The sequence below is a fragment of the Alternaria hordeiaustralica genome (assembly GCF_023758085.1).
Source record: "Alternaria hordeiaustralica strain BMP 2776 chromosome Unknown scaffold_5, whole genome shotgun sequence".
NCBI classification, from domain to species: Eukaryota; Fungi; Ascomycota; class Dothideomycetes; order Pleosporales; family Pleosporaceae; genus Alternaria; species Alternaria hordeiaustralica.
The window spans coordinates 991,695-1,016,143 of NW_026056777.1; the positions used below are offsets into that span (position 1 = coordinate 991,695).

Sequence of the window (24,449 nt, forward strand, 5' to 3'; positions counted from 1 at the left end):
GGTAGGTTTTGTCTGGCTTCCACAGACTTGGCGTGCCTTGTTCTGGGGTTGGTGTCGTACGATACGGGCAGGCTAGCTACCTTGCAGCAGCCTTGTAAGCGTGCAGAACGTCCTGATTATAATAGCTTGTATGCACCTCTTTTGCTATATGTTTCAAGTGATGGTAAATGAATGAGTGAGTTGCTCATGAAATTGGGAAAAGAATCTAGCGGTACGCAAGGCAGATGACCTTCTGGCTAAGTAGGAGCAAAGAATGCCCTATAGTAGACGTGCAAGTACACAGTCTCCTCGCCAACTTGAACATCTCCTGGCAATGGAAACTCCATCTTGTCTGTCTCTAGGAATCCTGCATCGGACATTAGTTTGAAGAATCCTTCTTCACTCGAGTGGCGCATTTTCATTGCGATGGCAACCCTGACTTTAGGGTTTGCTCTGGAGAGTCGTGCAAGCGTTTTGACTAATGCGGGGCTGTAGTTGCAAGTCAGCAGTATTCCAGGCATGTGATGTGGGTGAGAGGAGGCATACCTGCTGTCTGGGTTGTAGGTGCAATCAGCAGCGAGAATAAGATCGAGAGGCTCTGAGCTAGACTGTAGTTCACCAGGTAGATCTGCATCCCAGTCTAGTTCCATGAATGAGAGTGATGCTCCTGGTGCTTTGACCACCGAGTCGATGTTTCGCTCAACGATCTCTCTAGCCTCTGGAAGGTCGGTCAAGAGAACTTTGGAGTTGGAGACAGTTTGAGCGATTGCAATGCCGACCATTCCGCAGCCAGTGCCAAGTTCGAGGACATTCAGATGGGGTTCAGATGCAATACCATATGGTAGTAAAGCTTCTGCTAAGCTGGATTTTGAATTGTCCAGAGCCGTCATTTGACATGAGAGTGTGATACCAGCGTCCCTGATATATGATCAGCACCTGAAATGGTTTGTATTAGAACTGGAAATGCATACCATAGGTGCCTCGCTATGCTTTCTCCCGTCTCCTCCCAGATAGTAGTGATGGGTCCATCTGGCAGCTTGAACCGTCTTTCGACTAATTTCAGAGCATCTTGGTCTGACGCGAAAGGCGGGCTCCAGGCAGATACAACACCTCGAGCACCTTTTTCTGCTATCGCAGCGAAGTCATCGTGTGTTCGTTTCGGCTCCCCACCCACTCTTACTCGCAAACTGGAGTGAGAAGCTTGAGATTTAGGGAGCGGGAAAGTGATGGGCAGACTGCGCATGCCGGCTGTCCATTGAACGGTCGACCATACTATCACGCTTTCTTCTGACCCATCTGCAGTTGCTGACAACTCTGCTGCTAGCTGGATGTCGTAAGGGAGAAAAGAATCTCCAAGGTCTGAAGTAATGGTAATCAGACAGTGGACTTGCTTTCTCGACGTGCCCTTTTCAGCGACTACGCGGGGACTTTTGAGGAAGCGGACGTATCGCATGGTTCATTGTAGGATTGGTCGGAAGGGGCGTGCCGAAAGCAGCAAGACTGTGGGGGTGAAAGGCTGGATTGATGTGGGGTGCTGGGACGGCTGGCGCAGGGCTGGGGAATCTGAACCTAGAGCGCCAACCGAGCCGCATCTCATCGACCACGTCGTCATACCTCAGTGTGTCAGCGTGAATGCGCCTGCTGTCCTGTTGAAGCCAATGCGCTGTCGCATCGCAGCACTCTGCTGCTCCACGCCATACCCACCCGCTTCCACTGAGTGCTAGTCACCGTCGTCGTCATCGTCACCATGTACCGTCGCAGCGACCCGCGGTGGAATCGCACGCTCCATCAGATCACAGAGAACCTCGAGCACGCAAACGAATCGGCGCAGGAGAACATCTACGGCTTCACGCAGCGCTATGTTAATCCGTGCTTCTCGTCGATAACCCAATGCGTCAACGCGTGCACGGCGCCATGCTTCCCAGCGCACAACGACCGCCGGCGCAATCGCGGGCGGTCACGAGGCCGGGCAGAAGTCAGCTTCGACTTCTACGACGACTGGGAGGACGATGAGAACGACGGCCTGCTGGGCTGGGGCAGCGACAACCTCGACCGCTTCCTCGGCGGCGCCTCCAATTATGGCGCAACTACGCAGCCTGGTCGACAGAGCGGCATGAGTTATGGACAGCGAAATCGCGACCCGAGATATAATACACCGCGCCGGAAAAGCACGACGCTGCCACGAGATGGCGCCCAGGACCCGACTCTCATCCCGAGTTCCTCGTACTTTGGCTTCTTGGGACGGTTGCCTTTCAAGATTGGCGGCAGAGGACTGCGGTACAAGCCCTCGGCCGCAGATCTCATAGAGCACCCAGGCGCAACACGAAGAAACCGTGAGGAGGAAGAGCCACTGATAGAGGACAGCGACGAGGATGCGCTCGACGGGCCCGAAAACAAAGGCCACCGCCGACAGCGAAGCAACACGCACACATCGGGCCACACAACCGACTCCCTCAGCTCGCGAGGCGACATCTTCCCCAGCGAAGACGAGCTGGAAGACGCCGTGCCCCTCGACGACGAATTCACCATCGCCCTCGAGCGCCGCACAACAGGGCAATGGAACGAAGACACGCCCAGCAGCAACAAGGCCCGCTCAAGTAAGAGCAAGCGCCCCTCTGCATCCCGCGTATCCACGCGCACACTCTCCTCCCGCAACACAAGCAACTCGGATAAACCGCCTCTCTCCGCGCGCTCCGTCTCGGAAACAATCGAACAAGTTCCCCCGACGCTCGACGAACTCTCGAAAGAAGAGGAACGTCTTCGTTTACAAGAGGAGAGGGAAGTCAGTCGCAAACGCCAGGAAGCGCAACAACTCGCCGTCAAGCGCGGTCTAGCGCCCGATCAACCTCTCTCCACCAAATCGAGTACGCCTCGTTCTGCGTCGCCAGCGCGATTTATGACAACTGTAGACTCGACTGTATCTCCGCTTGTACGCACGCCCGTTGGCGAGACTGCGCCGTCGATAGATCAAAGCGATGCGATTCCTTTCCCGAGTTTCGTAGATACGCAGACGATGCCTGATAGTAGTGCGTTCTATGTGGATGAGAGCGATTACTCGAGTAAGGCTGTTACGCCCAATCGACCATTGTCTATTAAAGACGAGGTGAGAGAGGAAGACGAAAGAGGGGGACTTGGTCAAGAGCCATTTGTTCCGGCTAGGTTACCGCATTTTGGATCTGGATAGACACTGGAATAGATGAAGAGATAGACGGTGATTGCTGTATGAAGGCATTTATTGCACTGTTATGAGGACATGTAATGGGCATATGAAGAGACGCAGCGGGTAGCATGTGTTGTAATATAACAGTCTGAGCGATTCGATTCAATTCATCTTGTCAATATTACTATCGGTTGGCTAAAAGCCCATGTTGCCAAATGTAATCTGCTTCTTGGTCAACCCTTGGTATATCTCATCTAGCACGCCTCTCTTCCTTTTCTTATCCACTTCCTTCTCTTCCCGCTCCAATTGCTCATCCTCGTCTGCTTCAGCGTCTTCTTCTGTTCGCGGCGTCCATGCCGCTATACTGCCATCGGCATGCGCAGAATACATCTCTACATGATGTGGCCGCCACGCTAGACTTGTGATTCTATCCTTGATATTGCGTTGTCCCTTTGCTGTTGCACCAGACGTACTAGGTGGATTGTTCGTCTGGGGCTGCTGTGAGCGGCGCAGACGGCGGATCAGCTTGCCGTCAAAGAGCTCGTAGCTAAGTATCTCATGCTCGTTGGGGTAGAACATGAGATCGGCACCTGGCTGGAGGTTCTGCGTGGGTGCAAGTACGGGGATACGCGGCGCAAGCCCAGAGTTCTTGACCATGGGGCCGAAGTTTGCGAGGGTATTGGCGCCGGTATCCGTGTCCCAGACGCGTATTCGCGCATCGTGGCCGCAGGAGACTAGGTGTTTGCCGTCTTCTGTCCAGACGAGCCCGTTCACGGCGTCTCTGTGCGCTTGTGCGTTGGTAGCGTTGCGTGTAAACGACGCGGGCTTCCCTAGTATGCCGACTGAGTCCTCGAGATCCAGTACGCCCAGCTCACCGACGCTGCGGCGTACATCCCAGAAGCGTACACTGCCGTCTGTAGCTCCGCTCGCGAGAATGTGTTCGCGCACAGGGCTCCATGCTGTGGAGAGGATTGCGCCAGAGTGGCCCGCTAGACTGTGTGTGGTTGCGCCGGAACGCAGATCGACGAGACGGACGTTGGGGTGTTGGGTGGCGCATGCGACGAGAAGGTGCGATGCGATAGGCGACAGGGCGATGTTGTACACGACCGAGTCGAGATCGAAAGACGCTGACGTCGCAAGTGTTTCGCTGGAGTAGAGCTTGACGGTGTGATCGTACGAGGACGTGAGGAAGGCCAGAGAATCGAAGGGATAGAATTGTATCTGCGTAATGCCCAGCTTGTGCTCTTCGCTCGTCTTGTTCACCGCCGTCAGAGGCAGATATGTCTCTCCCGCCTCGGTTGCCGTGGTCTGCGCCTCGAGATCCCATACCGCGATGGAGCTGTCGGCACCTCCAGAAAGCAGATACCGTCCTTCGAACTTGTCGATTGTCAGCGCGTTTACTCCGGATATATGCGCCGGTATGCGCTCGCGTGGGTTGTCGGGAGCAGGCAGGTGCTGACTGAAGGTCACGGCGGGAGACGGTTGCAGCGCGTAGATAAGACGGGAGGCATAGGCGCGCTTGAGGACATGGTTGGGAATGAAGCCGTACGCGCGGTCGAGCACGTGTTGGGCGTTCATATGCGACTACATGCTTCGTGTGTGTTGGAGCGAGGGAAAGAAGAACCTTGGAAGGCGCAGAGGGTTCCAAGGTTATGACGTTGTAGCCTGGCGTCCACACGCGACAGGGATCTGCAGTCGCAACACATTCACCAACGGGCGCTCAATCCTTGCAAGCGAGCCGCGTACCTTTGCACTCCGCCTTACCTTAGCACAGAAACAACGACAAACATCCCGGAGCTATCTTGCATGGCTGCTGTCAAGAAAAAGCTCAAGATCAAACGCACGAAATTTCGCAAGCGCCGATCCACCGTCTACGATGCCGTCAAACGTAAGAGACGCCCAAGTTCATCATGAAGACAGTTGATCTAAAGATATCTAGGCAGAGTCGCCCGAACTGGTCTGATTCACAACATCTCTGATCCCAAGGCATCCAGGAAACCACTTCGGCCAGACGAGGTACTCTTCAAGCGAAAGAATGCGCCCATCCGATACGAGGAAGATGACTATTATCCCGCTCACAACAAGTTACCTCCAGACCAAAAGCTGCCCAGTGGAGATCTGGCCACCGCAATGAAAGCCTATGTCGAGAGGCTGTGGCTCAAAACTGGACGACGCCGCCGCTTCTCGCGCAAGCTCATGCGAAGGACGTGGAGAGGCCTGAACGAAACCGCGCTCATTGCTCTGTGCATCCTGATGGAAGAAACGGCGCGCGATGCACTGGGTGAGACAGGAGATTTGGCCTTTACCGAAGCAGCTGAGGAACATGAACATGAAATTCTCACGAGTCTGAAGAAGGCGAAGAGGGCGACGAAGAGTGGTGCGCAGAAACAAGGTACTGAGAAAAAGAAGGAGCAGCCAAGTGTTGATAAAGAGAAGCTGCCGGTTGAAAAGAAGACAGGGAAGCATGTGACGTGGGTTTCGTCCGATGAGTCGTCGTCGACGTCGTCGTTCGATGACTCAGAAGAGTCGGACGACCTTGAAGAGGATCTGGATTGAGTATCACATTACGTGGAATGGCGAAGTTCAAGAGGGAAAAGTCTACATCCGACCCGGAGCCAAAAGATTCGCAAGGAGGACTTGATGGGCCAAAGATGATGCCATATGTGTACCACCGCCTTGTAGGCCCGTTTGAACGCACACCTCTGATCTTCACGCCGTAATGTTCAAGTTCTACTGCAGAAAGGAGACTGTCGGGTGTCATAGATTAGTGACAATAGTGTTGATGCGATCGGGGTCCTAGCTGGGTTGAGGTCGTGCCTGGCTCCTACCACAACCGGGGACCTAGCGTGCCTTCCTTCAAGCGGGAAGACGCGATCAGAAGCGCGCTCGTGCCTCGCGACCTTAGTCTTACACACGATCGTCGCGGTCATCGCTTCTCATTCTTTCCTCGCTACTTCACTTCCGCTGCAAGAGCATTCGTCCTCTTAGTCGAGCGAAAATGGTCAGTTCAGACATGATTCCCGCTCGAGCACTCACTAACACTAGCAGGCACCCAAGACTCAGCCCAACCCGCAGAAGGCGGCATCCATTCTTGCCTGGTTCCATAAGACGGCGCAGGCTCATAGCATCAAGGACCTCGAAAAGACGCTGCCACAAGTCTCCTCTATCAACGGCATGCAGGTCAAGGACTACCTCCAAGCACTCTCAGACGACAACAAGATTCGTGTCGAGAAGATTGGTAGCGGCAACTGGTACTGGAGCTTCCCAGCCGACGAAAAGAAAGCCAAAGATGCTGCTCTCAAGAAGGCCCAAGAGGAGTTTGACAAGGCCACCGCTACTGTAGCCGAACTTCAGGCGAAAGTGGATGATGCAGGTGCAGCTCGCGCTGATGACGAGGAGATGCTCATGGAGACAGGTAATTACTAATCTACCATGCTTTGCACTCATGCTCATCACTCGCAGGTGGCGACCGCAAGACACTGATTACGAAGCATGCCGACCTCACCAGAGACCTCGAGAAGCTCAGGACTGAGCTAGCCGCGTACAGCGAGCAAGACCCCGTCGAAATGGAGAAGAAAGCCACCGAAACTCAGCAGGCTCATCTTGACGCTGATAAGTTTACCGACCAGATTTACGCCATGCAGGGCTGGGTTAAGCAGACTATGTGTGGTGGCAGTGGAGGGCACGAATACCTGGAGATACTGAGGTCCTTCTATCAGGATGAGTTTGATGAGGAGGAACTGGGCTTACGTGAATTGTGAAACTGGGGAAGTCTGTGAAATGTATTCTCAGAGTAGCCATAGAGTAGGTTACAACGTGTCTGTGCACGCGTAGCGGTAAGGCATGACTACGGCCATACAGACAATATAGTGTACAATCATTTCGACTCATTCGAGCGACTGCTGCGCCATGTTCGGTCTGGCAGTGCTTGAGTCATGTTTGAGCATGGGCCATCTCCAGGGCTAACAGCTTTCGCTTGTGAAGGGCGTCATCGCAAGTAGCTTTCGCCAAACTACCAACAAAGGCCTACCGTACAAAGAGGCCTCGCCCGCCTGCCTCTGCCTGATCATTCACTTTCGCATAACTGTCTGGAACCGTCCATACCGACAATCCTCTATACTGACCCCTTAGACCCGCAACAATACCCCGCGATGGCCTCGACAGGCGCCCCAGAAACCCCGCAAGTTCCTGCAAGCCCGCAACGGAGAGGGGGAAGAGGGCGTGGGCGCGGCAGAGGTGCACACGGTGGAGAAGATGGCCATGAGAACTTTGGAGGGCGAGGCCGTGGACGGGGCGGCTTCCAGAGCCGCGGGCGAGGTCGCGGCAACAGAGACGGCGCGGGCACTCGCGGTGGACATGCGCCAGAGAAGGGCAAGGCGCCTGCCATAGACACAGAAGAAAGCGGACACGCTCCACCGACTCTCGTCAAGCCCAACCTCCAGCAATCGGACAACGAAGACGACGATGCCGAAGTCTGCTTCATTTGCGCCTCGCCCGTTCAGCACACAGCCGTCGCTCCTTGCAACCACCGCACATGTCACATCTGCTCCATCCGAATGCGGGCCTTGTATAAGACAAAGGCTTGTGCACATTGTCGAACCGAGTCGGACCACGTTATCCTCACAGATGACGCCGAGAAGAACTACGAGGACTTCTCCACCGCTGAGTTTTTCAAATCCGACGATACCCTGGGCATACACTTTGAGAACTCTGGCGTGTTTGAAGATGCGCGATTGCTGTTACAGTACAACTGCCCCGACGGCGAGTGCGATGTAGCCTGTCTAGGTTGGCCGGACCTGCATCGTCATGTCAAGACGGCGCATGGAAAGGTCATGTGGTGTGTATTCTGCAGTTCTGAACAAATGACACTGGCTAACATTGTAAAGTGACCTCTGTACGCGGAATAAAAAGGTCTTTACCCACGAGCACGTCCTATTCACGATGGCCGAGCTACGACGGCACCAGAAGTTTGGCGACGATAACCCTGGAGCGATAGATCAAAGCGGATTCAAAGGGCACCCGGAGTGCGGTTTCTGCAACCAGCGTTTCTACGGCGACGACGAACTATACACCCATTGCAGAGACAAGCACGAGCGCTGCCACATTTGCGACCGCCGGGAAGGAGGAAGCAGGAAACAGCAATACTACGTAAACTACGACTCGCTCGAGGTGCACTTTCGAAAAGATCATTTCCTCTGCCCAGACCGAGAGTGTCTAGAGAAAAAGTTCGTCGTATTCGATTCTGAGATGGACCTCAAGGCGCACCAGTTGGAGGTGCATCCCAACGGTCTTTCCAAGGACGCTTTACGGGATGCCCGGAGAGTCGACATGTCTGGCTTCCAAATTAGGGCGCCTCACGAGCAAGGTCAGGGTAACAACAGGCGAGACGAGCGCAGACGCGAGGGCGGCAGAGGCCGTGGGCGCGGACGGGATCCGAACGCTGAGCCAGTGCCTGCGTCATCTGCGCAGCCCTTGAGCAGAGCAGAGCTTGCTTACCAGCGGCAGAGGGAGACTCAGAACACTCACTCGGTGACTGGAAGAACTTTTGGGGGCCAGCTCTCTGCACCAACTCCAGGCGAGGCGTTCGCTGCTAGACCTCCTCCAAGTGCCTCAGAGCCTCCTACCGTTACTGCGTCGCGCCCAACCCCAGCGGCTGCCAACAATATCACAAATGGCGTCGCTCAACTAAGCATGGACACACAACCACCCAACCCAGTTCCACAGACACCCCAGGACCAGGCTAGACTGTTGCGTCACAACGCAGTTACGGAACGGGCCACAAACATGCTTCGGGGTAGCGAGATCAAGCTGCAAGAGTTCAGAGCCGCAGTATCGGCCTATCGCAACTCCAAGGTATCCGCGGCACAGCTCATCGACGGGTTCTTTGCGCTATTCGACGCCAACTCGAAAGAGATGGGGAAGCTGATCAAAGAATTGGCGGACATCTTTGAGATGCCAGGAAAGCGGGAAGCTCTATTGAAGGCTTGGAATGATTGGAAGGCTATCAACGAGGACTATCCATCATTACCTGGCTCTGCGACAGGCTTGAACGGCGGATCGACTGCGCGAGGAGGTTCGCGGGTACTGAAGCTGAAGAGCTCAACAGCGCAATCGTCTCGATCCACAGCCAACCAGCAAGCCAGTTGGTCGAACGCATCGTCGAGCAACCCATTCCCAGCCTTGCCAGCACCTTCGGGTCGTGTCGGTGCGAAGCCCGGACAAACGCCTTGGGCCTCATCTGCCGCAACGAGCGCGCGCCCCTCGCCCATGCCATCACGAGTCGCATCATCAACGAACGTGAACAAGAAGCCTGCTGCCGCAGACGCCTTCCCAGCTCTCCCCGCAGCAGCGAAACCCACCAGCACAATCTTCAGTCCCGGCTACACTGGCCACGGTCTACGACGCGACAACAGCGGACGCAACACTCCAGTTAGTAACCCTTGGGCTGGCCCATCCGGCACGAACAGCGGTACATCAACACCGGCTTTGGAGGATGCAGGAGCGGCAGGGAAGAAGAAGGGCAACAAGGGCAAGAAACAGACACTCTTCCAGTGGGGTTAGTGGGCGTAATGTTGAACTCCTGTTATGAATAAATCATCCAGATGTCTACATTGCCTCGGTTCATCGTCCTTGTCCGTTGTTGATGTGATGTAGACTTCAATGCACCTGTAGACTTTCTTCCTTGCATGGTGGGTTCACTGATAACATGGCTTGAAGATATCAGTGTGTTGTAGGCTGTGTATCGTCATCTGAGAACATTGTGTACACCTTCAGGGTGCATTATACATCGCTTCATCTGAAAGAACATTCACACCCAGCGCACCTGCCGACTTTCTACCTTGCATAAAGTAGGCTCACTGATAACATAGCTTGAAGGTATCAGTGTGCTGTAGGCTGTGTATCGTCATCCGAGAACATCGTGTCTACCTTCAGGGTGCATTATGCGTCACTTCATTTGACAGAACACCCATATCAGCAGTAGTAACGAGAACGTATAAACTAGTGATTAGTCCATTTGCGATACCTACAGAAAACCGCTTACAACGTATTGTTAGAAAACCCCAACAACGCCAAAATTCCAAAACGCCAACCCAGAACATGCATCCATAATCCGTAACCTGCCAACGACCATACCGTCAACTCGTATACCTCTGACCAGCTCTCACGCATCCTCATCAAACTCAGCCTGGTTAGGCACCTTGGGGCCATCTTTGCGAATGGGGATCTTGATACCCTGCTGCGCAAAGCACTTGCTGAGCTTGGTGCTTTCAATGACACCGGGGAACTTCTTGGCGGAGTAGACAGTGAAGGGCTCGGTGAAGTTGGAGACAAGGCATGGGCCTTTACCTTTGCTGCCGTCGTTCATGTGAATCGTGCCGTTGGTGCCGTCGTTGGAGCCAATGTCGAAAAGGCTGAGCTTCAGCCGGAATGTACCCTCGGTGCGCACACTCAGATCCTGTAGTACGAACCAAAAGCCAGGTTTTTGGTCGAGATCTTGGAGGCGGCATGCATTTACAGCGTTCATGCCAATGAGATTGCGGGTGTGATTCGAGCCCATGGGTGTTGCAGGAATCATTGTGTTTGTCATCTGCACGGGGGGCTGCCCGTACATGTTTTGCGGCATGGGGTAGCCCGGTGGTTGGGCCTGCCAGTATCCCTGGGGCCCTGGAACGGGGTTTCCGCCGTACTGGACCATGTGCTGCTGCGGCATGCCACCGCGGGAGTCGTACTGAACTTGGGCTGTGAACATGTGGTGTGTTCGCTCGGGCGGCGGAGGGTAAGAGGTGGTAGTGCTACTTGATATCGACACGGTCGGCGCCGCGCTACTGTGTCTCACCAGGTTGACGGCATTGACTCCCTGCGCGTCGTAGAGGTCGACCATGAGCACGAAGTACGTGCTGTCGATGTCGTTGAAGGGGACCTCTTGTCCCGTGTGGGTGTCGTAGACGACCAAGCGGACGCAGGGCGGGGGTGTGATCGGCCTTCGATCCTTGTCACCAAAGCCGCACATGCGGGCTCGGATCGGTTGTTGTTCAACAACCAAGTCGTATTTCCTGGTGGGCTTCGCCATGGTCTGCTGTTGCTGAATTGGCTCTGGGCGGCCAGTGCTAGTCCTGGTGTAATTATTGTAAGACATTTTGGCGTTGTGATGTTGATGTCTTGGTGTTGATTGGATGTGGGTGAGAGATGTTATGGGTAAGATTAACGGACGGGCGTGCACAAGCTATATACTCTCCCAAGATTTAGGCGATGCGGAAGTGCGCCACGGGCCAACGCTACCTACAGACTCACCACTACAACCATGGTTCAGTATCGAGACATTACCCTTGCAAACGGTCATCAAATCACTTTCATTGATGATAACTCGATGCGAAAAAAGGCTCATCGACTCATCGAGTAGGATTGAAACGGGAATATTCCTATAGGGCCACGCAGGTGAGGGGGACCACAGCTGCGGGTCTCAGCCATGATCGGCGTTAGTCTCCGGCGCTACCTCACCCATGGGACACCTCATACACGAAAACGTCTGCGGACTACATCAAGACAAAACCCTGCAAAGTGGGTGACTAACGTCAACGTAGGATCCAGGGTGTTCAGTTTTTACTGGGTTTGCGGACTACATCAAGATAAAAATGCGCGGTGTTCAGTATTTTATCAGGTAAACGTGGGACGCGCACTTGTGTGGGTAGTGCATAATCTGTATGTTTGCAGACTACATCAAGACAGAAACCTGCAAAGTAGGTGACTAACGTGAACCTAGGCTCCAGGATATCTTTTCTTATTAGGTTGCCCAGGTGATGTGGGACGCGCACTCGCGTAGCGCATACCTGATCTGAATGTTTGCAACGCCCGATTTGTGATATGATCAGTCTCTTGTCCATTGGCAATAGTGACCATACCACGTAACTACACTCTGCCATTTTCCAATCACGTGTTACACTCAAACCCCATCTGAGTCAACCAGGTGTGTGTGCCATTTTCACCTAATTTTGGCCGCACTGTTCGCTCGGCTCCACATTCGACCACGCTCAACCACAGTACGAAGCAGGCTGAGCAACTTTGTGATGGACTGTTGCCTAGCCATCTTTCGCACTTGAAGCTGAAGCATCTCATTCAATGCACAAACTAGACACGTGCCCTGTAGGCTACGTGGGTGTTCAACGCACCAGCTGCAAAATCTTCCCGCAATGTAGACTTCTACGTGATTTACATCGATCGTCTGCTGTAGGTAGATATAGAAGCCAAGTGGGGAGAGTTTCTTTACGAATACCACGGCTTAGGTTCTACTTGACAAGATACCAAAGGAACTTTTCAATCGAGGGGAATGTCAGGAAGCATTTGGGCGTCCACGCGACTGAATAATGGAATATCGAGCAGCTTGGAACCTTTACTATAACTGAGCATTTCCATGGTGTTAATATGTCATGTGTCATGTCCACTTCGTACTCCACACGAAAATATGTTCCTCGGTGAACTTTCAGTAGTCGCGGCGTAGTAGCTTGTTCGTAAACAAGCACAGTATTCAACTGTACGGCGATACCATTCTGACGAACAGCCAGCGCCGACTTCGAAGCCTTTTGGAACCTTAACTTCTAACACTATCGCACAACCTGGGACCTTGAACGCTCGTGTCGAGAATGTCAGAAGGTGTAGTTTGCAGCCTATACATCTAGACGGCCTGAGATATTCAGCTCTCATTAGGTTCTCTAGCACACAAGGCCCATGGTACAAAGTAGAAGATGTAATATTCAAAAAGGGAAAGCAGGTAGCATTCGGATACGGGAGAGACTTCACTCACGCGAGACTTTCAACTTACGAGGAAGATGCTTAGTCTTAGGTTGTTGCTATCATCTACCGTTAAAGAGGAACTGCGTAACTGTCAAGGTAATTAGAACATGCTATTTCTTGTTTGTATATACGGTGGAGATTCTATCTACTAGATACTATATACTATATACTAAAGAGTACCCATGAATTACGCTAAATTTACGTAGTGTGTCTTCCAAGCACGACGCTTGAAACTCAAGTTCAGTCCTGAATAGAGCGTGTACACACAGATTTGGATGATCCCACACAAGACTCCCATTCCAACTGCCATCTTTTCCAGACTCTGATAATAGACGTCGTGGAGATCTGCTTCCAGTGCCTCACCTTGGGTCCAGCTGATGTATCAAGACGTTTCCTTCGGTAATTCCGTTATGCAGGTGCCATTGAGCGGAGTTTGCAGTATCATTATCTGCAACTATGTTGGAGACAGTTTTCCGACGTTTAGAATGATACGGATAGGTGATGATACATAGCATCAAGGTTGTTGGTTGAGACGTCGAGACGTATCGGATCTGTTGAGAGATCGTCGTACTTAGGACGGAGAATCCATGACGATGATCTCGTAGTGTGGACGCTGCAAGTCTTCCACTCCGATATCGATGCACCGGTGGAAATCGTGTAGTGTTGTCCTACCCATGTCTGGGCATTTGACATAACGGCGCGAAGTTCACTTGGTCCGTGATAAGACGGGCAGAGTACTGTTCGTACGCGAGTCGGGATCCGCATGTCAATCCGTCAGGTATAGACTGCCACTTCACCCAATGTTATGCTTGTCCATCTCTTCATCGATCCAGCTCCCCCGCTTGACTCTGACCCGCCTCCTCCATTTATCCTGATCTTCCTGCTGCCCTCGCGTCTCCCACCCAGTCTCGCCATTCGCCGGTTCCGCATGCGTAACGTTCGGGCTGATGCGTCGGGGATCCACAAAGTCGGGATATTGCGATCCGCCAAAGTCGTGCGTGAGCAGGCTGCCGTTGAGTCTCGCCGATGCTCCCACACTCGCTGTACCACTCTGTGTCTTTTCCAGTGTCAGGGTATTCCGGCGTTCGAAGCTGTTACCGCGTGCGTAGGCGTTGTTCATGCTCTGATCGGATTCGGCTCGGACGCGCACGAGTTGGATGAGTTTGCCTAGGACGGCGAATTCGAGCTTGAGTTTGATGGAGTATACGACGCCTTTCAGGGTGGTTTCGATGAGGTACAGATTGGCGAATTCGACGCTGAGCAGGGCGATGTCCATGGCAATGATTAGTACGTTGATGGTGAGGAGCTGGTACATTGTCTTTCGAACGTTTGTGTTCTTAAGGTGCCCGTGTGATTGGTTTCCAGCGCTGTCGTCGAAGCTGCGTACGTCGTCTTGTACCGTTTCTGAGAGTTTCAGTAGTCGTACCGTCTCCTTGATGTATACTATGGACAGGATGGTTTCTTGCACGAAGAAGCACACCATCTGCACTTTCTCCATTATCGAGTATCCGCGGACGAAGCGACGCAGCGTAGCATCGGAAAGCGAGTTCGAATTGGAACCGAAGGTCAAGACGGTCGTAACTGAGTGGAGCAGTACGCCATTGACGATAATCATGTAGAGGGTCCAGCGAAGGACTCGGCGCGAGTTCGTAACGAGATGGAGACGTGACCATAGAACGACTGATTGCCCTGGGTGTTGTTAGTAGCTACATCCTCGGGGTCTCCAGCGTTGACTGGACTCACCAGTGATCATGGGATACCAGCCAAGCGTGAGTAAGACGACGCCGACATATCCAGCATTTGCCGCAGGGTCCAACAAGCGGAAGAACTTGATGATGAAGCCCAGCGAGTATGGTATGATGCCGAATGCGCTGATGACGAGCGACCAGAAGTACAAGCCATGGTAGCGCTGGAAAGTGACGAAAGCGAGAACAATGAGTTCGATAGCGTTGTAGAGCGAAAGACCGAGCAGAAACGCGATGATGATCTTAAGGGGAAGAGAATCACCGGTGTAGCCTACAAAGGCATCAGTACAGGACAATCGCGTTGCTCAGACACAGCTAGAAACTTACCTCCAGTGATTCCAGCGCCGGCGGACTCGAGTGTCCCCAGCGCCGGTGTCGACTCCGCCGCGAAAACAGACGATGTGACGCTAGAAGCAAGGTTGACAGAGAGCGACGCCATTCCGAGCCTTCCGTCTCAAACTGGTCAAAACGCAGCTCCTCCGTGCAACAACGAACCAGGCACAAAGAGGCAGAATTGCGACGCCATCAGTTCGAAGAGGAGACGGGTACCGTAACGCACAGCAGGGCGACAGAAATGACAGGAGAAACGGGCCGGTAGGAAGCGACATCGAGTAAGGGCTTATTTCTATCGAGGCGGGGATTTTCCGTGTACGAGCGTCAACGGTGCGCGTGCACTAATTGACCACGCGCGGCTTGCATTGCAAACCAACAGGACGGGGCGTCCGAGTGACGCTGCCCTTCTCCACTTGCTAACGGGTTGCAGTTTAGGAGTGCAGGCAGTCCGGGGTAGATCGGCACTACCGAGTCGCGCATTAGGCCATCTGCCATGGCAGTTGGAACTTGGCAGTTTGCCCATGTCTCGGAAAATTATGACGACTGTGCTTTATTGCTTCCTATTGCGGCTTGCACCGTGCTTCTCTGTGGTAAGAACAGAGAGCTATGTAATCAACTACTTCCCTATCTTCATCCTCACGGATGCTGGTCCTACAACTCATTAAGTGATGTTTTTGCCCATGCTCTTCTTGCCCTTTTGCTGCGCCGACTCGTGCTTCTTCAGGTCTTCAGGTACCTTACTTATCTCACTCTTCATGAGAATCTGCTTGAGATCGTATAGCACATCCGCATCTTCATTACCCCAGAAAGTGATTGCAACACCGGGCTTGTCAGAGTCCGCTCCCAAACGACCAGTACGACCAATGCGATGCGTATACGTTTCGATACTAGGTGGCATGTTGAAGTTGACAACCAGGGAAACATCTGGAATGTCAATACCACGACCGAGCACGTCTGTGGCGACGAGCACCTGGATCTGCCCATTCTTGAGGGATGCAAGAGCAGCCTCACGCTGATCCTGGGTCTTTCCACCGTGGATTGTAGCCGATGCGAAGCCCATATGTTTGATGTCGCGAGCGATCGCATCGCAATTCTTTTTGATGTTGACAAAGACGATGATCGGTGGGGCGAATTCGCGCGTATTCAAGATTTCTTGGAGACGCCTCTTCCGCTTCTCCTCTCCCTGGACGAACTCGACACGCTGCTCGACAGTGTCGGAAGCCTCGCCCTGGTTACCGATTGTAACGATGGCAGGACGACGTGTATACTTTTTCGCGATTCTCTCTACAGCTGGCGGCATAGTAGCTGTGTACATCATGGTTTGACGGTACATTCCTGCTTTCATGGCAGTGGGGTCTTCAGCAATCTCGCTATCAGGCTTCTCGTTGTTGACAGGTAAAGCGTCGAGAATCTTATTAACGGGCTCTTCAAAACCCATGTCAATCATCCTGTCAGCTTCGTCCATGATGACATAAGTGCATTGGCTAAGAACGAGGACTCGACGCTCAATGCAGTCAACCAGACGACCGGGCGTGGCAATGATAATCTCGGCTCCGTCACGCATCTGGAACGACTGTTCCTCGATGGAGTGACCACCGATGAGGACAGCGGTCTTGAAACCTAATGGTAATGCGAACTTGCGGGTCTCCACTTCGATTTGCTGAGCCAGTTCACGAGTTGGTGCGAGGACGAGGGCATACGGGCCATCGTGTCGGTTGAACGCGTCGAGAGGAGGTAGTTGTGAGATGTAGGCAAGCAGTGGCAGGACGAAGGAGGCGGTTTTACCCGAACCCGTTGCAGCGACTCCGATCAGGTCGCGACACTGCAGAGCAATAGGTATAGCCGCACGTTGAATAGGTGAGGGCTCAAAGTAGCCGACCTCGTCCACGATGCGCAAGAGCTTCTCCGGAAGGCCTGACTCACCCCAGTTGCGCATAGGGTTCGGTATTGCGCCTCCTTTGGTAGCAATGCTGAAGTCTTCCTTGAAGATGCGCCAGTCGCGCTCTCGCATGTTCTCCAGCTTCTTCTTGCTCCAGTGCATGTCCAACTGTGCGCGACCGCCCCTGTCTTTCCGCCGTCGCTCCATTTCAAGTAGCTGCTCAGCTCGTTCTCTGCCATGTTCTGGATCTCGCTCGATAATTGCATCGATCATCTTTTTTGTCGCTGCGCTGGTGACTTCCTCAGAGAAGCCGCCTAGTCGGCCGCGCCCAAAGAAGCTTGCTTCAGCTTTCTGCTGGTAGATGGGATTGTAATCGTGGCTCGTGTCCTCCTCCTCGTTCCACTCGAAGTTGAACTTCTTTTCCGTCGTCCTCTTGCGCTTTTTCTTGGCCGAGAACGTCGACTGATTTTGTTCCGCGCCCATGTATCTTTGCCTTATCAAGGCCGCCTCGGTGTCGTCAGCAGGGCGCTTGTTGCCCTTCTTGTCCGGCGGTGGAGGAGGCGCCATGTCTCCATTTCTGCGATCGTTTCGCATGGACGATGGTCCAGTCGGCGCATCGCGCATCGAGCGCGGCCCCGTGGGTACGAATGAGGACGAGCCGTTGTGGCTGTTGTGGCCATTTGTGCGATTGTTGTCTTGCGAATGTCTCCATGCGTCGCTGTCTCCGTTCGAAGCCTCTCGCCTCTTTTGCGCCTCTTCAACTTCTTTCTGGCGCTTCTCAAGCGCGATGCGCTCTCTCTCGGCCTTCGGTATGAACTTTGGCTTTGCGGCAGCCGCTTCTTTCTCGCGCTTGGCCTTGAGGATGTCGTCGATACTCGGTGGCTGCTTGCGAGCAGCTGGGGGCGGAACGGCGGCAGTCATCTTCGTTTCGCGGGGGTCACGGTTCGTGGACTTGCGGAGGAGGATTCGCGCGAACTATAAGGTGCATGTACGCTAAGGCAACACCAGATCACGTGCGTGGCTGCTATCGATAGTACCCTGGCCCCACTGCATGATGTGGTTCCCAGGTATCATCTAGGGAACCACCTTGGAATAGTGTCACACACAATAGGTAGACCTTGATACGCAGGGGTAGAGCCAGTCTAACCGATAGTCCGATGCTGGGTACTGTTACCTTCGGGCTTCCAAGCCCGAGGAAGGAGCTGTACCATGGATTATTATATGTGGACTTGGACATACTTTGATTTAGAGGCCAAGTCTAGCCGTCTACTATTCAGATTGGCGTATTTGGGATGCTTCCGCGTACGTATCATAAGATAGTTTGGTCGTTCCCATTATCCTGTCACAGCCTGGAGGCAGACCCCCAGCACTCTGTAGCATTCCTCATAGCTCATAAACATGGTTGTATGCCACCACGTGCCATACACCACCTCAGTCCTGCCTGCCCTTGAGTAACCGCTTTGTGACCTTGTCCTTCTCAATGATGTATACGTGTGCGCCCCAGCCTGAAAGTGCGTCTCGGTCGACAGCGTTGAGCAGCGCCTGTGAGATTGTCTCGAAGAGGTCCTCGGGGCCCTATTATGATGTTAGCCTAGCCCGATACCACGTACTGATACAACCCACTAGATCAGGCTCCCACAGTCCCTCACATGTACCGAACAGCTGATCGCTGGCTGTTCCGCTAACAATGAAATCCTTCGCAAAGTCGATGCACCCAATACTGTCGAAGCCGCAGATGAAGGGTTTCCCGCTTGTCTGGTTGATACCGGCGATTACGGGGCTGATGAAGTAGGGTCCGAAGCGCTTCTCGTACAAACTTGAGCTGACGAGGTTCGCCATGGTCTGGGGGCTGATGTTCCGCTCTTCGCGGAGGCGGTACATGTTGACCTTGTAGCGGAACAGGTCTGATACGGTGGATACGTCGGTGGCGAGGCCGGTCAGACCTAGGAAGACGTCGCCGTACTGGAAGATCTTGGGGAAGTTGTTGGACACGGTGAGGGCTTGCATGCCGAGACGCAGGTCGCATGCGATGGCTACGCAGTCCTTGCCCACCATGGCCACGCAGGCGCCACCGTCTATTCAAGTTATTAGATGAGCATGCGGGGTGGTCTCAGTGGAGGCGTACTTATTGAGAATGGTGACGACTGTTGCGATTAGCTATGGACTCCAAGTTGACTGCGGGCAGCTTACCATGGCTGTGTGTGTGATGCGGAATGACCCTCGATTGGCAACTACAGTAACAGACGAGGACGTAGAGCTCTGCGGAGTATGTGGGAAACGGTGGTGTTGTGGGTGCTTGTGATGTACTCAGCTGGGCAGGCAGCTCACAGTGTTACGCGGAGGCGCGAGCTCCCCGGGCCGCCCTGGACCTCGTACCTAGCTCAAAACCGCCTTCTTGGCACCGAACTTTTGAGATGCACCAACAGACACGCCCACATCGAGCGCAACCCACAAGATACCCACCATGAGCGCCCAAACGTCTGTCGAAATCGCAAAGTCGCTGCCCCCGCGGTTACTGCGCTTCTTCCAAAAGTATCCGCCGCCATCGCTCTTCCCCAGTCTCTCATCTCAACTCGCATCACCGACTTCACACGCAACCGCAAGCACAATCTCGACAACCCCACCAACCAACCCCAATGCCTCCGTGACCGAGACATCTGCGCCAGAGGCCATCGCAAGACCCGCGAATGCGCCCTCAAATTCAAACATACCACCAGAAGCACACGACCTGCCCTACCCAAATCCATTCCTCCCACACAAGAACTTCGCAACCGGACGGTGGCACTCCCCCGCGTATGGTCTACGGAAACAAGCCGATCTTGTTAAGCTTGCCTCGGAGCATGGTGTCGTCGACCTACTGCCATGGACTGTGAAGAAGCCCGGCGAGAAGGAAAGGCGGAGGGTAGAAAGAGGATTGCAAGTCAAGGGCACAGGCGAGGGACAGAAGGTCAAGGGAAAGCTTTGGGAGCGAACACTGAAGGGTCGCTTGGAGATGAGGAGACAGGCCATGTTGAACATGCCAGCTTTGATCCAGGAATGGAAGCAGAAGGGACACGGAAGAGGTTGGAAGAAGTGGCCCAGTGGAAAGGCGAAGAAATAGAGTATCCCGCTCAAATGTACAATATGGTGGACACTGTTCTCTTCATCCATAACGAGGTTAAGACATGGCTCGATTGGTGTATCACAAAGTAGTGATGTCTGGGTATCCTACTGACTGAACTATCTCATCCTTGACAGACCTCCCACGTTACTGTTCGTGTGTACAACTAGTTCTGGGTATAATATAGGAAATTCGATATGCACATATGCATGCACACGCATAACAATCCATCCTGAGCTATCCTCGAGGCCCGGCATAACGAGAGGACGCTTCACATGACCATCTCCTCGTCGCCATAACCACCCTGCAGCCCATACTCTCGTGCATATGCGTATGCTCCGTAAGTGTTCTCCATGTCAGCTACGCTGCCCACATTCTTCTGCCAGAGGCCGTTGCTGCCAGTGTTGTTGTAGACTGGGTCGGTGGCCTGGTTGTACTTGGTCGATTCCTTCATCGCATTTTCGCCTCTGCATGACTCTTCGTATTCGCGTCTAGCCATCATCTCGTAGCCTGATGCCATGTATGGTTCAGCGCTTGCTGCTGCCATGCTCTGATCCAACTGCTGCTGGTGCTGCTGGATAGCCTCTTGCTGGGCGGACTCCTCTTGTTGTCTCTCGTATCTCAGCTTAGCCATGGCTTCCTCCTGTGCGAGACTGGTGGGTGGCCAGTCGTAAAGCTGTCGGGACATGTTGTAGTCTACGCCCGCTGGGTGTCCTTGACGACCTGATGGAGGTGATATGCGCCAGAGCTCGAGGAGACGTAGCCGTTGATCGTCGTCTGCATTCTGGAAGAGATCGATCTGGGAAGGGAACAGAAGAGAAGGATCAATACTGTTCCTCAAAAGTACGGCAGCGAGGTCCGAAGATTCGATGTGTGTCTTCAAGGCTGGCTCGGAGGTACTGCGGGTAGGTACATGATATGAATGAGTGTAGTGTTGAGAAGCGTAGACGATCTGCTTGGGAGCCTCTTCCTGCTGTTGCTGTTGTTGCACTGGTTGTTCCTGTTGCATCTGTGGTTGCATGGGCTGCGGGTTGCCTTGAGACAAGTTCATGTTGGCTGAGAACAGCCGAGTAAGTTCATCTTGCTGCATGTTTGCGTCTTCTGCTGCTTTCCCCTGAACGTTGATGCCCGTAGATATTGTGCCGCACTATGACGTAACGTTAGTGTTTACCAGCGCCGAAGACGAACGAGCTTACATTTGCGCAAGAAATGTTCTGAGAAAAGGCGTAAGGACTGAATGAGATGGGCGTGTCGTGAGTGCAGTCGCAGTGGTGCAGGAGCATGGGCTGCATGTCCTTTAGGGTCTCAACAGCAAGCGTATGAGGGGCAAGTTCTGGAAAACGGAGGTTCAAGTATTGTATTAGGCGGGGAGTCGACAAAGGCGCATACAGTGATGAACTATATCGTTGAAAGACCTTGTAGACTCGAGCTCAGAATTCGCCGTTGGCTAGTATATGGAAACTTGGAATCGTACTTGTCCGCGCTTGCGTTGGGCGCTGACGACAATCGGCGGGGGATGACAAAGGGTGCCTTTGTGAGTCAAGAACAAACGGAAAGGTATTCAAATATACTTGAACCAAGTCAGCAGTGAAGAGGGGGCAAGAAGAAAATTAGCAGCAGCGTGATGGTGGTTGTTTATGTACCGTTGAGTATAGCGTGCTGTCGGGGTCATGCGTGTAGGCGGGATGATTCTGATAATTTTGTCGCCCACATCCAATTAGTGACGAAGCTGAAACCCAACCTGTCCGGCTAGTCTGCTGGCAGCCAATGATGTGTCTTGAGAGCTTGCAAATAGTGGTCGATTTGGGACGACAACTCATCAAATGTGTATGGGCGTATGCACTTTTGGATGTGAGGTGCGGGCAATTGGAGGCCCAGACGGAAGAAGCCGGGACAGCAGGCAGCGAACACACCAGTAGAGCGCCAGCAACGAGGAGTCGGATCGCACCAACAGTCCTGGGCGAAGCAAGGAGGATCGAGAGTTGCACTGCTCGCGAGTTGCTGCTCACGTACGCGGGTTGATGCCTCTAGGTGTCGGCCTTGGCACGCACGCGCGCTAGTGAGCTACCTGGAGCTTGCGCAGATACACCATTGTCTAGAATCATCAACACCGAGACACACGACTGCCAACCCTTGATAATCCCGTAATCGCTTCCCGGGAATCTGCGGTCCATTTGATCGCTCGGAACAAACAAAGCGCCCTTCTCAGTCTCCACACCGCCCACCATGGTAAACACCCCACCGTAACAGCTGAAGCACCCCAGTCGATCTAACCATGGCGTAGACGTCAATAGGCACAGGTTACGATCTGTCCAACTCGGTCTTCTCGCCCGACGGTCGAAACTTCCAGGTCGAATACGCGGTTAAGGCAGTAGAGAATGGTGGCACAGCGGTCGGCATCAAGTGCAAGGATGGCGTCGTACTCGCTCTGGAGAAGCTCGTCAGCAGCAAGTTGCTCAAGCCCGGCGCGAACAAGCGGATAGCAACTGTGGACCGCAACATGGGCATTGTGTCTTCCGGTCTCCTCCCCGATGGTCGCCACTTCGTCTCCCGCGCCCGCGACGAGGCAGCCCAATGGCGGCAGCTTTACAAGGCACCCATCCCCTCCTCGTCTCTCGCCGACCGTATGGGAAGCTATGCCCAAGCGTATACCCTCTACTCGAGTGTCCGTCCTTTCGGTATAACTGCAATCCTTGCAGGGTGGGACTCCGAGGCCGAGCTACCAGTAGATGGTCAAGTTGGTTCAGGGCCTACTGTTGGCTCGGGAGGCAAGAAAGAAGGCGCAAAGCATGGTGGGCCATCGCTTTACATGATTGAGCCCAGCGGTCTATACTGGGTATGGAGACCTTGGTGACCTAAACTTGTCCAACAACTAACGTGCACAGGGCTACTACGGTGCCGCTACAGGCAAGGGCCGCCAGGTCGCCAAGTCAGAGCTCGAGAAACTCAACCTCTCCGAGGGAAATCTATCACTAGAGGAGGGTGTCAAGGAGGCAGCACGCATCATCTACGTCGCACACGATGACAACAAAGACAAGGAGTTTGAGCTTGAGATGACATGGATCAGCAGTCTCGACGGTCCTACCAAGGGCAGGCACGAGGAAGTGCCCAAGGACATCCGGGAAGAAGCTGAGAAGCTGGCAAAGAAGGCGCTGGAAGGAGACGACGATGATGACGAGGAGGAGGAGAAAATGGAAGAGTAGACGACGACTGCATAACACCGCGTAGACGGTCTACATGCATAACGAGCGGCTCTCACTGCCTTTCACGATCAATGAACAACATTTACGAAAGTCAAGCACTAGCACTATCATCTTCTTGTTCGGCCCGCTTCTCAAGCTTGCTTCGTCGCTCCTGCCAATTCTGGATTGACAGTTGACTGCGTCATCGACGATTCCAGATTCGCCATGCAGGTACATCCGCCCCACTAGCGCGTCACCCTGCAATCCGATTTTGAAAACCATTCAACAATTCCATCCATAAGTATCTTACGTCACGCGTCTATCCCACCATCCAAATACACTCTTCTTATCCAATTGTAATATATCATCATGCCGCCAACTCTCATACTCATTCGCCACGCTCAGGCACAACACAATGCCACCAGCGACTGGTCTATCAGGGACCCTCCACTTACTGAGCTGGGCGAGCAGCAATGTCGCGAGCTACATGAGAGTCTGAAAGAGAGCAAGATCGGCAATGAAGTTGAACTCATCGTTGTCAGCGCTCAAAGGCGGACGCTCCAGACTGCCACTATCGGGCTGGACTGGCTTATCAAGAAAGGCACCAAGGGTAAGATCAATGTCACCGAGCAAGACAAGTTATGTATATGTTACTAATACTGATATGCACTGCAGTGATCCCTGACGCGAACTGGCAAGAAAACGCAGACAAGCCGTGTGATACTGGAACACCTATCGACGAAATCTCCAAGGAATTCCCTCAGTACGACTTCTCCGTCGTAGACCCTTCGTTCCCAGACAAGACAACTGGCGGATCCAAGAACCCGTACGCTTTCACCGAAAAGGCTATCCTAGCACGTGGACAGAGGTGTCTCAAGGACCTCTATTCCCGCCCCGAGAAAGTCATTGCTGTTGTCTCGCATTCGGGTTTCCTGCGCACAGGTGTATGCAACCGCATGTTCTTCAACGCCGACTGGCGTGTTTTTGAGTTCGACGACGAGGAGATGAAGAAGAACGCTGGTTTCTTTGTGTTGAAGGAGAGCGAGGAGACGGAGAAGAAGGGTGGCGGTATGGGTCGTAGTGACGTTGGTGTCTTTGGTATCGTACCTGGTGACTTCCCGCCTGAAGTTGAGGAGGAGATTGCTACGAATAAGGCGCAAGTTGATGATGAGGCTACTAAGCAGAACCCGAGTGCCTGAGCTGGGTGATTTGTATTTAGATCTGAGAGTCGTGTTTTGCTGGACTATATGGCAGTGGAAATTTGCGATCACTTAGAGGATAG

The 24,449-nt window shown here is 53.4% G+C and overlaps 14 protein-coding genes across 14 annotated transcripts; 7 read left to right on the top strand and 7 right to left on the bottom strand.

Moving 5' to 3' along the window:
* Window positions 1-236: 236 nt before the first annotated feature.
* On the bottom strand, window positions 237-869 carry J4E84_003667 (uncharacterized protein; the record flags this gene model as incomplete). Its single annotated transcript, XM_049386277.1, has 2 exons — window positions 237-468; window positions 526-869. 2 exons carry the CDS (start codon window positions 867-869, stop codon window positions 237-239), a joined length of 576 nt encoding a protein of 191 aa, XP_049246126.1.
* Window positions 870-1,726: 857 nt separating this feature from the next.
* On the top strand, window positions 1,727-3,163 carry J4E84_003668 (uncharacterized protein; the record flags this gene model as incomplete). The annotated part of the gene is made up of 1 exon (XM_049386278.1): window positions 1,727-3,163. One exon carries the CDS (start codon window positions 1,727-1,729, stop codon window positions 3,161-3,163), a length of 1,437 nt encoding a protein of 478 aa, XP_049246127.1.
* A 171-nt stretch (window positions 3,164-3,334) lies between these two features.
* J4E84_003669 (uncharacterized protein) lies at window positions 3,335-4,717 on the bottom strand (the record flags this gene model as incomplete). Its single annotated transcript, XM_049386279.1, has 1 exon — window positions 3,335-4,717. The coding sequence occupies one exon, from the start codon at window positions 4,715-4,717 to the stop codon at window positions 3,335-3,337; it is 1,383 nt and encodes a 460-aa protein (XP_049246128.1).
* A 228-nt stretch (window positions 4,718-4,945) lies between these two features.
* J4E84_003670 (uncharacterized protein) lies at window positions 4,946-5,695 on the top strand (the record flags this gene model as incomplete). Its single annotated transcript, XM_049386280.1, has 2 exons — window positions 4,946-5,027; window positions 5,079-5,695. 2 exons carry the CDS (start codon window positions 4,946-4,948, stop codon window positions 5,693-5,695), a joined length of 699 nt encoding a protein of 232 aa, XP_049246129.1.
* Window positions 5,696-6,137: 442 nt separating this feature from the next.
* Window positions 6,138-6,900, top strand: J4E84_003671 (uncharacterized protein; the record flags this gene model as incomplete). The annotated part of the gene is made up of 3 exons (XM_049386281.1): window positions 6,138-6,140; window positions 6,188-6,554; window positions 6,602-6,900. The coding sequence occupies 3 exons, from the start codon at window positions 6,138-6,140 to the stop codon at window positions 6,898-6,900; spliced, it is 669 nt and encodes a 222-aa protein (XP_049246130.1).
* A 390-nt stretch (window positions 6,901-7,290) lies between these two features.
* J4E84_003672 (uncharacterized protein) lies at window positions 7,291-9,700 on the top strand (the record flags this gene model as incomplete). Its single annotated transcript, XM_049386282.1, has 2 exons — window positions 7,291-7,976; window positions 8,026-9,700. The coding sequence occupies 2 exons, from the start codon at window positions 7,291-7,293 to the stop codon at window positions 9,698-9,700; spliced, it is 2,361 nt and encodes a 786-aa protein (XP_049246131.1).
* A 601-nt stretch (window positions 9,701-10,301) lies between these two features.
* Window positions 10,302-11,276, bottom strand: VEL2 (Velvet complex subunit 2; the record flags this gene model as incomplete). The annotated part of the gene is made up of 1 exon (XM_049386283.1): window positions 10,302-11,276. The coding sequence occupies one exon, from the start codon at window positions 11,274-11,276 to the stop codon at window positions 10,302-10,304; it is 975 nt and encodes a 324-aa protein (XP_049246132.1).
* A 2,445-nt stretch (window positions 11,277-13,721) lies between these two features.
* Window positions 13,722-15,112, bottom strand: J4E84_003674 (uncharacterized protein; the record flags this gene model as incomplete). Its single annotated transcript, XM_049386284.1, has 3 exons — window positions 13,722-14,617; window positions 14,672-14,944; window positions 15,001-15,112. The coding sequence occupies 3 exons, from the start codon at window positions 15,110-15,112 to the stop codon at window positions 13,722-13,724; spliced, it is 1,281 nt and encodes a 426-aa protein (XP_049246133.1).
* A 555-nt stretch (window positions 15,113-15,667) lies between these two features.
* Window positions 15,668-17,806, bottom strand: PRP28 (mRNA splicing protein prp28; the record flags this gene model as incomplete). Its single annotated transcript, XM_049386285.1, has 1 exon — window positions 15,668-17,806. One exon carries the CDS (start codon window positions 17,804-17,806, stop codon window positions 15,668-15,670), a length of 2,139 nt encoding a protein of 712 aa, XP_049246134.1.
* Window positions 17,807-18,316: 510 nt separating this feature from the next.
* On the bottom strand, window positions 18,317-18,940 carry PUP3 (proteasome core particle subunit beta 3; the record flags this gene model as incomplete). Its single annotated transcript, XM_049386286.1, has 2 exons — window positions 18,317-18,460; window positions 18,509-18,940. The coding sequence occupies 2 exons, from the start codon at window positions 18,938-18,940 to the stop codon at window positions 18,317-18,319; spliced, it is 576 nt and encodes a 191-aa protein (XP_049246135.1).
* A 409-nt stretch (window positions 18,941-19,349) lies between these two features.
* Window positions 19,350-19,985, top strand: J4E84_003677 (uncharacterized protein; the record flags this gene model as incomplete). The annotated part of the gene is made up of 1 exon (XM_049386287.1): window positions 19,350-19,985. The coding sequence occupies one exon, from the start codon at window positions 19,350-19,352 to the stop codon at window positions 19,983-19,985; it is 636 nt and encodes a 211-aa protein (XP_049246136.1).
* Window positions 19,986-20,256: 271 nt separating this feature from the next.
* On the bottom strand, window positions 20,257-21,277 carry J4E84_003678 (uncharacterized protein; the record flags this gene model as incomplete). Its single annotated transcript, XM_049386288.1, has 2 exons — window positions 20,257-21,132; window positions 21,182-21,277. The coding sequence occupies 2 exons, from the start codon at window positions 21,275-21,277 to the stop codon at window positions 20,257-20,259; spliced, it is 972 nt and encodes a 323-aa protein (XP_049246137.1).
* Window positions 21,278-22,211: 934 nt separating this feature from the next.
* J4E84_003679 (uncharacterized protein) lies at window positions 22,212-23,188 on the top strand (the record flags this gene model as incomplete). The annotated part of the gene is made up of 3 exons (XM_049386289.1): window positions 22,212-22,214; window positions 22,270-22,821; window positions 22,871-23,188. The coding sequence occupies 3 exons, from the start codon at window positions 22,212-22,214 to the stop codon at window positions 23,186-23,188; spliced, it is 873 nt and encodes a 290-aa protein (XP_049246138.1).
* A 348-nt stretch (window positions 23,189-23,536) lies between these two features.
* J4E84_003680 (uncharacterized protein) lies at window positions 23,537-24,366 on the top strand (the record flags this gene model as incomplete). The annotated part of the gene is made up of 2 exons (XM_049386290.1): window positions 23,537-23,777; window positions 23,843-24,366. 2 exons carry the CDS (start codon window positions 23,537-23,539, stop codon window positions 24,364-24,366), a joined length of 765 nt encoding a protein of 254 aa, XP_049246139.1.
* Window positions 24,367-24,449: the final 83 nt, after the last annotated feature.